Source organism: Protopterus annectens, chromosome 1.part1 (assembly GCF_019279795.1).
Source record: "Protopterus annectens isolate FY-2018-M chromosome 1.part1, PAN1.0, whole genome shotgun sequence".
Lineage (NCBI taxonomy): Eukaryota > Metazoa > Chordata > Ceratodontiformes > Protopteridae > Protopterus > Protopterus annectens.
The window spans coordinates 767600407-767616620 of record NC_056726.1 but is presented as its reverse complement, the minus strand read 5'-3'; the positions used below and the strand labels follow the sequence as shown (position 1 = coordinate 767616620).

General features: G+C 42.5%; 1 protein-coding gene across 1 annotated transcript in view; it reads right to left on the bottom strand.

The window, feature by feature from the left end:
• UBAP2 (ubiquitin associated protein 2) overlaps window positions 1–16214 on the bottom strand; it is a 2620504-nt gene that overhangs the window by 943611 nt on the left and 1660679 nt on the right. Inside the window, exons 10-11 of the mRNA XM_044087268.1 lie at window positions 1082–1350; window positions 899–965 (exon numbers count right to left, since the gene is read on the bottom strand). Coding sequence (XP_043943203.1) covers window positions 899–965; window positions 1082–1350 — 336 coding nt within the window. The remainder of the gene's footprint in view (window positions 1–898; window positions 966–1081; window positions 1351–16214) is intronic.

The window sequence follows — 16214 nt, the reverse complement described above, 5'->3', positions numbered from 1 at the left end:
AGAAAACAATGCAACTCTACAGAGGTAAACCAACCACAAAGCACAAAATGCATGTCACATTAAAAATAAGACCTGATTTAGTAAAGCATTTTTTCACTATTCATTTACAGCAAATACAATATTATTTGAATAATACATTTCTGTACTTAAAGCCCAAGGGCATCATTTTTGGAATGTTTTTTGTACCAATGCCTGCTTATCATTTAAGCCTATCCAAACAGACTTGGCACACAATCCCCCATGCTGAATGTATATCAAGAGACTGTCCAGTGGGCCATCATCCAGTGAGCAATGATATATTGTTGTGCCCTAGCTCACATCTGGCCAAAAGTAGTTTGTTGGTGGCATACACTTTTGCACCTTGACACAGAAAAATGTGGTTTCTCAAGTATGGGGTCTTATAGCTCCATCTTTCTACTTGTCCCTGGACAGTTTAGAACACACACCCCTACCAACTCACTAGAATGTGAGCTCCGGAAGTATTTACTAACAGTACTCAAACTCCACGACTACTGATGACATGCGTACCTACATCACTGCAGAGACCATCTATGTGTCTCTATCGCATGTATGCACGGCCCTTCAAATGTGAGGACAAGAACTACCACCATTGGCTTGAGTAGCTGCGGCCTACACCTTTATCTACACCAGCTCCTGTTTTCCATGCTTAAAAGCCACCAACTAGCACTGCAGATGCAAGCTAGCCAGGAATCCAAACATCTTTTCAGGACACCCAAGACACAGTTTCTCATTTCCCACCTTCACCCAGACTTTCCAGTGCTTGAGCCACTGTCTGAACTCTGGTAATCTGGATTGCATTTATGGCTTTATTCCCATGTGCCACAAAGAAGGGTTAATGTTTAAGCATGCAGTTCTTCCAGACATGCTTGGGTCTAACCTAAAACAGACATGGACCTCCCCAAAAAGGCTGCCATCACCACTTGAAAACCACTGGTTAAGTACCTCTGTGAATGCAGGAAAAAAAAAAAACATTCAAACTGCTTACCACTGCAGTTGTCATTTTAAATTAATTCTTTGTTATTCACAATTAGTAAAAACTTTGGAATAATATAAAAATTACTTTTGACACTTGAGGTATTCTTCGCTTCTGTTGTTTGATCTGCTTTTGATGCGTCTGCTGAACACAAGATGCTGGGTTGTCTGAAGAAACATTAGGCAGCTGCAGAATCTTGCTAGCAGTTTCTATGCTCTCAGCTGGTGACTGGGATCGCAGTTTCATTTGACAGAAGGGTTCAAGTCCAGGAGGAGGGGCAGGGGATGTTTGAACCTGTTGCTGTCGTTGTGTCAACTGGCTCAAAACTGGGGATGGCTCGGGTTGGGACTTAAAGTCTGGCAAACAAGACAGAAAGACAAAAAGACAAAAGTCAACACAGTCAATATATATTACTATTAGACATAAAGTTGTTAAGAAAAATTTAAACTTCTGTTGTGTGAAGGTCAAAAAAGTGTATTTTCTTATTTTGTTCCTCACCCTGTTGCTCTCAGGTCCAAGTCCTCTAATCACTTACCCACTTGAGCTGATGGAGGGTAGGCAAACACCATCATTCTGCAAAGAACATCTAAATGCCTACACAGCCACATACATTATAAAAGGAGAACATCTTCAAGCACAATGAATATAAGGAAGGCTCACTTTTAAAGTATTGAGTGCAGTTTCCCCCTGAAGGCACTACGGCAGGAATGCAACCTTCTTGCTGAAAAAGCAAGATCACCTGCCCCATCACCCAACTTCTTAGGGCACTTACTGATCACCAGGTCACTAGATGCATAAGCAGGTATCTGCCTTTATACTAAGAGGTCAGCTTTGCAAACGCTAAGTTGTTTACAAAAGTATGTCATTCATTGGACATAACCCATTTTACAGGTATGAAGAAAAACTACAAACACAAGTCCACAGTCATTTTTTTTACCATAACACAAAGGGAAACCTAAACAGTACTGTGACAGGAACAAACATAAGAATTTTATATCACAGTGATAACCATGTTTCAAGTTTCAGTACATCATTAATCTACAATGAGCAGTAGTGTAATACACGTTAGTACAATGAATACACTGGTCGATACCACAAATATCTTCACAGTAAATATGTTCTATTTTATAAACGCTTGTGACAAAAAAGTAAGAAAATACTCATGTTAAAAAAAAAAAGCTACACACTGCACAGATGGTTGCTACAAAAGATCTGATATACCAAAACCAAGTCTGAACAACCATGGATCACCAAATGTAATATCAGTAACATTTTAAAGAACAGATAAAAAAGATAGTAAGATGAGGCAGCAGAGAGCTGTGACAGAAAAAAAGAAAGGTGGGGAAAGCAGGACAGAGAAATTGCAAGAACTCTGCTAACAGAAAGGATAGACAGGGTCAGGTAAGGAATCACAGTATGAGAGAGTTAGTGGGGGGTGATAACACTGCTAAAGATTGCAAAAGTAACTTGAATATTTGTGACCAATCTGAGTGCCCTATCAGCTGCAACATCATTTACTGTCTTTTTTCGGACTTCTCTACTGATCTTTAACCATCAATAAGTTACAAGTATGTAAGTAAAGATAAGTTAGGAACATACCACAAATGTAGATGTTCAAGTAGATTAATGCCTGCAGTCCTCACCAATGGAATATCCTGTTTAACTTACTTACAAGAAAGCCAAGGTTTGCCCAACATCCAGACCTGCACCTTCCACCAACTGTCTTGGCTGACACTCTCTCACTTGCAAATCGGGATGTAGGTGGTGTACAAGGGACAACAGTTGAAACAATCTTTGGATCTTTCTTGCCCTGCCTGCACAATGTGCCTATCTCAAGTACCAGAGCAAGAGTGGACCAAAAAAATGGGGGGTAGCCCACAGAGAAGACATACCACCCCTAATGTCCCAATCTTCCACTCTGGGGGGTTTACAAATTCAAAGAGGGAGGTCTGGTAGGGAAATGAAAGCAAAGATGAGAAACAAAGGTAGTTTATACAGTATTTACCTCATCTCCAAGATGCTCAAGAAGGATGAAAAAGGGGGGGGGGGAACGTGCTACAACAGTGAATGCATTCTTCTAAAATTATATTCTGCTCCCAACACAAATGTAGTAAATTCACTGCATTACACAGTGATGCAATCCTGATCAATGGGACAACTTCCCAGTGCACTGGGCCTGGGCTCCCAAGTAACTGGTGGCTGGTCCGGAATTGCTCTACAGGACAAAAGCAAACTTCATTCTAGGCCAAACACCCATTTTATAATGTTCTGTGAAGGTACAGACTAAGGACCAATGTAACCGCTTCCAAAACTGACTGAACATTAACTCCTCTGAAAAGTACTGATGTGGCCTCTTGTGCCTCTAGTTAAATGAGCTTTTACATATCCTGGCACTCACTTTCCACAGACAGAACAGCAGACAGAACAGCAGAAGATACAGTGGGCAAGCCACTAGGTGTGTCTATTCACAGGCCTTCCCATTCCTACCTTTTTCAAAGGACGCAAGCAGTTCCACTTTTCAGGCGTCTTATGTTTTGTCCTGAATATAATCTCAGTTGTCTATATACATCTTAAACCAGTCTTCACTCATTGCACTAGAAATGACCTCAAAGAAATTTTGACATAAAAACAGGAGAGTTGTTGCAAAGAGCCATCCTCTCCTTGTGAAAGAAATCAATAACTATTGTATGCACACTGATGTCTGCGAGTCTATCAGATGTCATAGCCACGAAGAACAGCATCTTTCAAGTACTTGAGGCAGCTGGTTCAAAGGCAGCCAGGGTCAGCTTTTTTTTTTTTTTTAAATGACAGTTGAGGTCCCAAGGCACAGTAATATCTTTTCTGGGTGGGCTAAAGTGCAATACTCCTTTAAGAAATTATTTCACCTGCATCTGACAACACAAACAAGGATCCAGAGGTCAGCAAGCTGAGAACTGAAAAACATGAACGTCTAAAGATGCACAAGACAGGACTGTTCCATAAAAAAGTGTAACAATTCAAGACCACCGTCACTCAGACTTCATGGCACAGGAATTTTTTTAATTTTGCCATGTATGATTTCTTTGAGCCTGCCTCCCCAAGCTCCCTCATAACATTTATCATATCCCATGAAAGTACGTGCTTACAAGGGCCTCAGGATGCACAGGTTGGGATGCATTAAGGATCTTTTTTTTTTGAGCAAGAGATCCCTACACAGAAGCAATAGTCTTTGTTCTGCCTTTACCAGAATTAGGAGGAGGGAGAAAGTACAGATGTGGCAATTTACCCTAACTGTGGTATTTATTGCCAGCAAGTAATCATATATTCAGCCTGACTTCCAGAGTTGTACTTTCTCTTCCACTGGTTACATCAGACTCTTCCTCTGGCATGCAAAAACACTGGTGCTATAACAGGGGCATCAGCTAATGTCATCTTCACATTCTTCTTATGCTGACTGGGCCATGGGCCTGTCCAGGTTCCACAGTATGAGCAAACTAAGCAAGCTCTATCCCATTCCTTACTAGCAAAGTCCACTCCAAAGGCCTCAAAATCACTCTCTTTAGACTTTTTTTTTTTTTATATTAGAGAGCCTAGTAGTGATAAAGGAAAAAGGCAGAGGGCAGGGAAAGATATAGGACGGCTCATTCCAACAAAGGATGCCAGCATGAAGAGCATGGGAATATGGACTAAAGTGAAATGAAACATCTATAACTATGGCAAGTTCCTGACAGCTTCCAATACCTGCACCATACCATTAACTGCTTTAGTCTTCATCTGGGATGAATCGGACCACAGACCCAGTTGTTAGATGGTCTAAATGAAACCATTTGAGAGCAGACTTTGTAGTATAACAAAGAAACAGTGTCCTGGAAGTAATTCCCAAATTATAATGCTCTGAAAACGTATAAACTGAGGATCAAAGCAGCTGCTTCCAAAATGAACTACGTATACTAACTCCCCTGTAAAGTTGTGATGGCTTCTGGGGCTCTAGTGTAATGTGCCTTTACCATGCCCTGGCATGGGCACAGTAGCGGACAGTGTGGCCAGCAATTTTTTTAAAATGTCTTAACTGTCACCCACCTCTTGCAAAAAATGCAAGCAGCTACTCAGATTTCCGAATTTTCTCAGTTCTGTGTAATTCAAATCTTAGTTGCCTATGCACATCTAAGGAGTACAGTTTTTTTTTTTTTCATTACTCTGGCTCAGGAAAAAATATAGGAGTGGGGAAGTAGATGGCACAATTCAGACAGATGTCCTTGACAATCTTAGACATAAATGAGTTGGCAAGAGCAGCTATCCTGTCTTTGTGGATAATTAAAAAAGGTTCCTTTCATATCAGGGCCGACTAATTTAAAAAATCTCCTGTTATAAGGCACAGACAACAACAAAAAAAAACACTTTCAGGATAAGTACTTGGGCGAGGGGTGACGTAGACAATTCAAATGAGGGAAAGGCTTGTTTCTTCAGTACATAACTATAACTTAGATCCCATGCTCTATGGATTTCCTTTCTAGGTGGAATAAGATGCAACACATCACAGCCACCAACAACACTGTTTCACAGTGGAGTAATATCTTGCTATCCCACATAAAGACTTTCAAATGTAGCTGGAAGTATAAAGGGGAAGGGTCTACAGTAAGATGGAATGGAAAAGCATAAGCATGTACCTTCAAAGCAGAATAAGACAGTACAGTTTTGTAAGGGTCTGACACAGGTAATGAAAGAGCAATCTCATTGAAATGAAGTTAGAGAACTGGTTCTTGAAAAGCCACCAAAGGGAGAATCATTTCCATTTTCCTAGGTGACCTATGTGAATTTAACATGTGTGCGGTAGCGTTGTCGCCTCACAGTTAGACATTGCACGTTCGATTCTCAGAGCGTCTTCTGTGTGTCGACATGCGTGAATGGGCGTTCCTTCATTTAAGGTTGTGCGTTAGGCCCGGTGAGCCAGCACGTCAAAATCTACTGCCAATCATTAGCAGACCGGAGTTCCGCTGTGGCTACCCCTAACCAGGAAAAGCAGAAAGACAGACCAATAACACTTCTACAGCACAATAAACCACTCTCTTGTCTGATAAAAAGTATATATATATTTAGAAAGTTTGTAAGGAAACTATTGCTCTATTTTTGTTTTACTTGGATCCCTTGTCTATGTACTTAATGAAGGATTTTCGACTGGAAACAAACTGCCTGCCTTGCTTGGATTACTCTCGAATACCTGGTAATTCTATACAGTATTTCAAATTGTGTATTTTTTTTTTTTTTTTTTACTTGAGACGAGTTTAAGTTCGCTACTTCTACTACTGTTGTCTGATCTGATTAATATACAGAGATTAACTAGAGATATATGGACTGAAAATCTTCCACACAGAGAAGTTTCTTGCACTGTATTGTGTAATATTTCCTAACCTTCCTCTCCAGACATAGCATGTCCTTTGAAAACATGTGCCCAGTTTGGATATGGATGAAATCAAAGCGGTCAGTCTTCATATGGTTAAGATGGGGTGCGTAAGCTACCCTTTGAGTCAAGAGCTCACATGCTGTGGCAACATTTTTGGCTTTTCCCTTGGAAAGTTCAGCTGTAGAGAACCAATGCTGTCATGGCCAAAGGAGGGTTATTAATATGACTTTTGGTCAGTCCTCCTTGATATTCTGCTATACCTTGGGGATTTAGGGTATGGAGTAAAAGCATATAGAACTAGACCTCGGCAATCCAGATAAAAAAAAATTTTCCAAGCTGCAAGACACTTTTTACAAATTAATTGCCTGTTTCATGGAAAGCAAATATGTTCGCTTTTGGCATACCCTACCTGCCAAGTCAAACATAAGAAGGTTTCCCTATACAACATCCATTCATGCAGGATTACCTGGGATCTGCTCAATCTGTCTGCAAAGACATTCTCTTGAGAAGGAATGTAGTTTGCCCAGAATGTCAAGCCTGCAATAGGGTATGGAGTGCACGTTCCCCAGCTTTGCTTGTTGATATACCACACAAATGTGGTGTTATTCTTTAGGATTTGGAGAGGTCCTCGCACCTAAATCTGTTTGAATGCTCAAAAAAGAAAAAAAAGAATCTCCATCTCAGATATGTAGGCGATTTTTGCATGGCCTTGTCTTGTGTGCCCCAGCCTTTCAGATGTCTCACATGAGTACCCCAGGCTAAGTCCAGGGAGTCTGAAATCAGTATTTGTAGATTGTGCTAGCCTAAAGAGTACCCCAAAACATGAGGTGTACCCCTATTTTTCACCATGGTAGCTCCTTCATTATGCAAGACAAGAGAGGGAGGAGGGCTTGTAAGGAGTGCGACTGCTGGCACATTCTGATCCTGAGGTACCACTGTAGCTTTCTTGCTAGGAGTACCATCAGGATGTACGATTCCATGAAACTCGGTACCCTGAAGTATAACCTTTGCTATGATAAACTCCCTCTCAATGTGGAAGGGTCAGAGAGCACCTCATCCTTTTGGAAGATTGTCCTCTATAATTTCATAATTCAGCAGTAATCCCAAATTGACTTGGCCTGGCTGACTAAGATTCCTAGCTCTTGTAAGTATATAAGGGTGAAATTCACAGCACAGCAGTCTGAATCTCCTCCAAGCAGTTTGCATCAATCAGGTAAACATCAAGATATGGTAAATATGGATGCCAGTTACCAACAAAAGACTAACTGGAGACCAGTATTTTGCAAGGACCTTGGGTATCGCATCAAGCCAAAGGGCAAGGAGGTGAATATGAAAATTATCTCCCCTGCTTCGAATCTCAGAACTTTCTGTGGTCCCTGGACATGGAAAATATGTAGTCAGGCAGCTTTCAAATCCACAGTGACCAGAAGAGCACATCTGGAGAAAAGGTGGTCTTGGAGACTTAACATTTTGAATTCGGGCATGAACATGAAGTTTATCAGTCTTGACAGGTTCAAAACAGGTCCCCGCAAGCATTTTCTGTACACTCAGAAGGCTTACAGTAAAATCTAGTGTTTCCTTCTGCTTTGGGTACTTTATTCTCTACTACTGCCCCTAGTTTAACCAGGTCTCAATAGCAAAGGGGTCAGAATTCACTTGGTCTTCTGAAAATTATGGGATACCTCCTAGTTTTTGTCTGCTTTCCAATTCCAGCTTGCATTTCTGTTTAAGGATTTTTAAGACACAGTTGTAGGGTTACATTTCATCACTTTTTTTGGTAAAAAGCCCAATGTCTTCCTCTCTTCCAGGGAAATATACAAGGGATTAAGTCCAGGCTTAGGGGTTGGGGTTTCAGAGTTTTCTGAGGAAGATGCAGTCAAGCACAGTCACCACTGTTCCCCTCTGAGGTCTCCAGCAAATGGCACCTCCCCCCACTTTCTCTTTTGGGTTTTAAAGGACTATTAATGTAGAACTGTTTATGGGTTCTTTTGGATCATTGTTAACTTTTCAGGGCAGTAGCAACAGGCTTGTAGATAATATGATAATGTGGTAACACTTCCTTGATGTGACGAATGTGGAAAAGGTATGTGTAGAACTCAATATATGCCATACATGTTTAAATACTAATTTTGGTTATCAAGGTTACAATTAAATTAGAAATTCCCTTTTCATATTGCAGATATGATTGTGACAAAGCTGCTTAATGGTACAACACCTCTACTGTAAACCATTCTGTACTAGCTGCTAAAAGCTTATGATGAAAAACATTTCCAAAGCATAACTTCTGCATTTAAAAATTATCTGTTCACCTAGTAATGATTAGTCAAGTCCTCCTACTGATTTAAAACCAATTTCTATGCAGGGCATACTATTCTAGTTCTATCAATTTGATCAGAGAACAGTTGGATAATTATTATAGGAAAATTGCTGGAACAGATTTGGGCAACTATGCAAGACAGAAAAAAAATCACCACCACACATGACAGCAGAAGCTTCAAAATTAAGGAAATTATACTGAGCATTGGTCCATTTTGTTTGAGTATTATTCTACCAAGTGAGTACAGTTTACAAATAGAGTGGTTTGAATTTTATTTATCCCAGTAGTTAGGTCACAAGATTTATCACCATTACACAGCTGCTGGCAACACAGAAGGGAAGTAACCAATGCAATTACGACTACATCAGCAAATGCATGCAAAGAATAGTTGCATAAAATCTTATAACCATTGATGTCTGTCCGTCCGTCTCTTCTATATGCTGCAGTATCCATAACATGAGGGAGTCTGGCTCTGGTTGACTCGTATGTCCAGCCATTATACCAAAGTTAAAATGCTACTGTGAAGGTACATGAGACAGCATGCATCATACAGTGTGCGGCCATAACCAGACGTCAGCACGCACCTACCTCAGAACTGAATGCTGCCAAGCACAAGACTGAAGGGAGCGAGTATCCAGAAGTCAGGCAAGTATCAGGGGGAAGCAATACTGCAGCATAAAGAAGAGGATATCTATGGTTATGGTAAGATTTTACATAATTTTATGTTCTTCTATTCATATGTTGTAGTATCCATAACATGAGGGAGAATGCCAAAAGCTCATGCATAAGAAGAAGTGGGAGGAGGAGCAAACATTTTCTACAAATCCATGCAGAATAGCCCTGGCAAATCCTGCTCTGGACCTGGAGATGATATCCAATTTGTAGTATTTGGTGAAAGTGTTAACATATGACCATGTAAGCTTTCTCCAAAACAGAAGCTGCATCCAAGCCTTTAAAGAAGATCCCAGAAGAAGACAAAGCTCTAGTAAAATGTGCCTTTAACAGGAGAAGGAAGATGCTTCCCGTTTGAGGTGTAACAGAAGGAAATGGCTTTTGAAATCCAGGAAGAAAGTTTGCTTGGAAACAGGATGTCCCAGGGCTCTTGGGTGACAGGAAATAAAAAAAAACAAACAAACAAAAAAAAATATCAGACTTACAGATGGACTTGGTCTTTGCCAAGAACTATCTAAACTGTCTGTGCACATACAAAGTATTAAGGATCCTTTCACTAGAGGATCCTGAAAATGGGAAGATGGTAGGCAGTCTGATGGCCTGATTCAATGAAAGCTCATTCACTAACTTGGGCATGAAGGATGGGTTGGGTACGTAGGGATACCTTGTCCCGATGGAAAACTAAAAGGAGATTATGCCATGAGGGTTTGCAGTTCAGAATCCCTTCTTGCTGAAGTAATGGCCACCAGGAAAACAGTTTTCCCCATGCAGTGTTGTCGAGAAGAGGCCTTAGCTGGCTCAAAAGGAGCTAATAAGCTTTTCCAACACAAAGTTGAGATCTCATGGGAAGGAACTGGTTTCCTTGGTGGTCTGATGTGTAGAACTCCTTTCAGCAACAACTTGACTTTCAACCTGGACACCAAAGGAGGAGTCAAAGGCAAGCATGCTGAGATGACACATAAATGTGCCTTGATGAAAGAATATGACAAGCCACTTTTCATTAGTTCACACAGTTAAGACAGCACCACTGGTGGCTCCGCAGGCATTGGTTGTAAGTTATTTCAGACACCAGACAGAAACCTTTTCCAGCCTCCTACAGAACCTGTAGCATGTCCTCAGTGTAAAAGTGTCTAAAGGGAATCAAAGCCCTATCACCCACAGAGTTAGGTTTAGGATGGACATTTGAGGGTCTATTAGAGTTCCCTTGCCCTGTGCGAGTAGGTCCATCCCGAGGGGCAACAGGTGGCGACTGCCCTTGGCTAGGCGATTAAGGGGAAACCAATGCAGTCTTGGCCAAAAGGGGGTCAACCAGCAAGATTTCTGATTGTTCTTTCTGAATTTTCAGCAAAATGAATAGTTGTGTAAAATCTTACCATAACCATAGATGCCCTTCTCATCCATGTTGCAGTAATCGAGGTGTGGGATTTCCTGCCCTCAGGTGACTCGTACATTGGCTTCTATACAAAAGCTTCAGCTTAGCTGCTGTAGTGTGCGTGGGACGTCACACTTAGGGCCATACACCAAGAGGCCTTAAAGTAGACATCTGCATGCAGAATCCTCAGAACTTGAAGGCCAGCAAGCAGAGGATAAGGCACAGCAGGAGGTGTGTGCCATTTGTTTACAGGTGTGACTTGGAGACCTACTGAAATGTAGGTAGTACAGAAAGGTACGACACCAGGGGAGGGACTGGTGGGTGGGAAGGAATACTGCAACATGGAAGAGAAAGACATCTATGTTCTGGTAAGATTTTACACAGCTATTCTATGTCCTTCTATTCCTATCTTGCAGTACTCTAGGTGTGGGACCGTAACAGCTTAAGAGGATGAGAGGGTGGTGGTAGATGCAGAGGGTTCTACAGGACCCTGCAGGATTGCCCAGTCAAATCCAGTCCTAGCTCTGGAAACTTGGTCCAATTTGTAATGCTTGGTAAAAGTGTGGATAGTGGCCCAAGTGGCTGCTTCCAAAATGGATGCAGTGTCTAGGCCTTTCATGAAGGCCCTTGAGGTGGCCACAGCTCTAGTGGAATGGGCATCGATTCCCCTTGGGGTTTCTTTTCCATGGTGAGAGTAGCAGAAGCAAATATCTTTCCTTATCCAGCATGCAATGGTTTGCTTGGAGACTGCCTTGCCAAGGGCTATGGGGTGAAAGGAGACGAAGCTGGTTAGTCTTTCTGATGGCCTTGGTCTTGTCCAGATAGAATCCAAGTTGTCTGTGCATATCCAGGGAGTCCAATACACTCTCCCCTTCATTAGTGGGTGAGGGAAACAAGGTGAGCAGATGAAAGGATTGGTTAAGAGATATCACGGACGACTTTAGGCATAAAGGAGGGGTTGGTTCGCAAGGACACACTGTCTTTGTGGAAGACTGTGTAAGGGGACAGGCCATTAGCGCCTGCAGTTTTGACACTCTTATGGCTAAAGAGACAGCCACCAGAAAGACCATCTTTCATGTACACATCTGAAAGGAGGAAGGCCTGGCAGGTTCAAAGGGATGTTGGGTTAATTTCTCTGAATTGTAGTTAAGGTCCCAAGGCAGAGGGACAGGTTTCATAGGTGGTCTCATGTGCAAGAACCTCTTTAAGGAAGAGCTTTACGGCAAGCCTGGCCAACAAGGGGGGTTCCAGGGGCAGGCAGGCTGATATGGTTGAGAGGTGTTTACTTCTACAGAAGAATAAGAAAGATCACTTTTTATCAATTGACACAAGTGGTTTAGAAAGTACAGTTTTGTACCTACCATAAATGTAGATGTCCGATAGATATGCAACTGCAGTCCTTACATATGGGTTGTCCTGCTTCAGGCAGCCCTCGGTCAACCGGATTCCAAAGTCTGGGTCCGGCGTTGGCTGATGTCGCCTCCTCCCTGACGTCAGAGCGGCTAGGGTATAAAAGCATCAGCCGACGCCATCTTCCTCAGTGTTTCTTGCCCCAGATGCCAGGTGCCCTCAAAGGAAGGCTAAAAAATTAGATCTGGATAAAAAAGTCCAGACATACACAATAGCAATAAACAGATACACCATAACAGATATCCCCAGCTAAGTATAAAAGGAGGAAAGTGGACCCAATACACAGAGGGGTAGGAGGGAGGGAAAACCTGACTGCAGTTGCATATCTATCGGACATCTACATTTATGGTAGGTACAAAACTGTACTATGTCCTTCAAGAATGCAACTGCAGTCCTTACACATGGGTTGAATACCATAGCCAAGCTGGGGGTGGTAGGCTCTAAGATAAGGATGGTGTAGCTAAAATGCCCTGCAGGACTGCTGAAGCAAAGCCTGCTCGGTATCTGGAATATAAAGGCAGGTTGTAGTGCTTGGAAAATGTATGCACGGAGCTCCATGTAGCAGATTCTAGAATGTCCTTTGTAGCCACCCCTCTTAAGAAGGCTGTGGAAGTGGCTGTAGCTCTGGTGGAGTGTGGCCTGATATTGGCTGGCACACCCTTTCCATGAAAAGAATAACAGAATCTGATGCAATGTCCAATCCATTTTGAAACTGTTTGTTTGGAAATTGCCTTTCCTTGCACTGCAGGAGCGTATGCTACAAAAAGTTGGTCTGACTTTCTGTTGGCCTTTGTTCTGTCCAAGTAGTAGCGTAGTTGTCTGTGTACGTCCAAAGTGTGCAGCAGCCTTTCCCCTTTATTTTGAGGATTGGGGAAGAAAGTAGGCAGGTGAATTGCTTGATTTAGAGACACCCTGGATATCACTTTTGGCATAAAAGAAGGATTGGTTCTTAAAGAAACCCTGTCCTGATGAAAAATGAGAAATGGAGGTACTGCCATGAGGGCCTGTATCTCCGAAACTCTTCTTGCTGAGGTAATTGCCAACAGGAAAACTGTTTTCCAGGAAAGAAATTGCAAGTCTGAAGATGCTGCTGGTTCAAAAGGAGGAAGAGTTAATTTCTCTAACACGAAGTTGAGGTCCCATGCAGGCACTGGTGCTTTTCTGGGAGGTTTGATATTCTTTATCCCTCTTAGAAATGGTCTTAGCAAAGGATGTGAAAACACAGGTCGATCAGTGTTGTATTTTGCTGAGATTGCTGAAGCGTGTATTTTTATGGAAGAATAGGAAAGTCCATTATGCAGCATTTCTGCCAAGTATTCCAGTATCTGTGGGATGCTCATTACTGATGCATCCTGTCCCTTGTTGGTATTCCAGATGTTGAATCTCTCCCATTTGGCTGAGTAAGTCTTTCTGGTGGAAGGTCTGCATGCTTCCAGTAATATCTGCTGAACTTCCTTGGAGAGAGAGATATGGGTAGAAATCAAGGAACCCTCCAAGCTGTCAGCTGCAGAGTTTGCAGGTTGGGGTGAACCGTCCTGTAATTGTGCTGAGTCAAGAGTAGAAGCCACTGAGGCAGGGGCCACGGCTTGGTGCAAGTTATGCTCCTTAGTAATGGATACCAGTGCTGTCTTGGCCAATCTGGAGCTATTAAGATGCCTTCGGGTTGCTCTGCTTTGATCTTCAGTAACACCTTGGTCATTAATGGTAGAGGTGGGAATGCATATATTGTTAGACAGTTCCAGCTGAATGAGAGAGCATCTATTCTCCAGGCTTGTGGATGGTGTGTCCTCGAACAGAACCTTTTCAGATGATGATTGAGGTGGGAAGCAAAGAGATCTATGTCCGGCCTCCCCCATGCAAGAGTTATTTGTGCAAAAATGTCTGGATGCAACATCCATTCGTGCGGGTCCAGGATGTTTCTGCTTAGACTGTCTGCCAGAACATTGTCCCTGCCCGGAACAAACTGGGATTGCAACTGTATGTTCAGTTTCAGGGACTTTTCCCAAAGAGTCATTGTTAGTCTGCAAAGGGGGTAAGAATGAGTACCTCCCTGTTTATGTACCACATAACAGTGGTGTTGTCTGTCTTTATTAGCAGATGACCTTGTTGAAGACATTTTCCGAAGGCCTCGATTGCATGAATTACTGCTAACATCTCTTTTTGATTGATGTGAAGATGCACTTCCTGAGGGGTCCATTGCCCCTGAATGCATCTGCCCTCCATGTGCGCCGCCCATCCATGGTCTGAGGCGTCTGTTGTAATGGTTTGGCTTGTTTGAGGTTTGATGAAAGGCATACCTTTGTTTAACTGGCTTGCTTGGGCCCACCACAGAAATTTCCTTTGTAGACATGGGATGAGTGGAATAATTGCTTCTAAGTTGTGGCTGTGTTGAGACCATAAACTTTTTAGGTACCATTGTAATTTTCTCATGTGTAGTCTTGCCAGTGGAACCAGTAGAATGCAAGATGCCATGAAACCCACGGCCTGCAGGATTTTCCATGCAGTCATCTGGGTGAGCTTTGCTAGGCTTTTGAAGTAATGTGGTAATTGTTCTTGCTTCTCTTCTGTGAGGTAAGCCATTTGTGATTCTGTGTCTAGTTTGGCTCCTAAAAAAATTATTTGCTAGGATGGCAGTAGTCTTGATTTTTGTAAGTTGACTGTGTATCCCAAAGCCTGTATTAAGTGAATGACATAATTCAAGTTTTTTGTCAAGGCTTGCTTGCTGTCCGCTTGTATAAGGCAGTCGTCCATGTAAGGGTATATTTGTATCCCCTGGAGTCTGCAGTGTGCAATTACTGATGCCAGGCATTTTGTGAATACTCTGGGTGCAGTAGATAAGCCAAAAGGCAATGCTGAGAATTGATAATGCTCTGACCCTGCAAGAAATCTGAGGTATCTTCTGCAACAGTGTCTGATTGGGACATGCAGGTATGCCTCCTTGAGGTCCAGAGTAACCAGCCAAGACCCCTTGCCCAGCATGGGAAGGAGTTGCTGGAGCGTCAGCATTTTGAATTTTGGTACAATGAGAAAAGTGTTTAGAGCGGACAAGTCCAGTATAGGTCTCCATTGCTTTTCTTTTCTTGGAACAAGGAACAGTCTTGAGTAAAATCCCTGGCCTTGTTCCTGAGGAGGTACCTTTTCTATTGATTTAATTTTTATTAGCTTTGAAACTTGCACTAATGCCTCTGCCCTTTGATTTTGTGGCAGGTTGGGAATGCCTTGTCTTGTTGGTAAAGTATGGAAGTGGAACCTGTAGCCTTGGTCTATTATGTCCAGAATCCATTTGTCCTTTGTTAAAATGTGCCAATTTTTTGAAAATAAGGATAATTTTCCGCCTAAAGGTGCTTCTCTTTGAGCCTTGGTCGGCGGTGTGAAAGTCAAGTCATTGTGATTGTCCCTGTGGAGCAGAAGTCCCTGCGCCACCTCTCTGAGTAGTCGGTTGCCATTGGCGTCCCCTGTAGGAGCCTCTGTATTGCCCTCTCCCTCGGGCACGCCTGTTTTTTCCCCTTTGAAACTTGTCAGTGTCTGGAAAGGACCAATTCTTAGAAGGCCAATTCCTGCTGAACCTTGGTGGCTGAACCTGGAGGAAATCTTTGACTGTTTGCACTGATTTAGCCTTTTCCTCAATTGATTTCAACACATCCTGAGCATTAGCACCAAATAGCTTGTATTTTTCCAGAGGTGCATCTAGAAGCTTTACTTTAACATGACCTGGCAATGCCTGTTCTTTCAACCATGCATGTCTACGTATGACGGCCCCTGTCATAGCTGCCCTACATGAAGCTTCCAATGCATCATAACCACACTGAAGAAAATGATTGCTAACCTGCTGTGTATTATGAACCAAATCCTGCAAGGCCTTTCTATCTAAAGGCTCAGGAGAGGCTAACTTTTTCTGCAAATCATCCATCAAGAAATCTTGATACTGAAACATATGAAAAAGGCAATTAAGGGCCCTCATGGCAAGTGTAGTTGAGGTATAAACTTTTTTGCCCCACCTCTCCAGGGACCTAGCCTCCCTGTCTGAGGGCAAAGGATTCTTGGCCGTGGATGTGGCCACCCCTTTGGG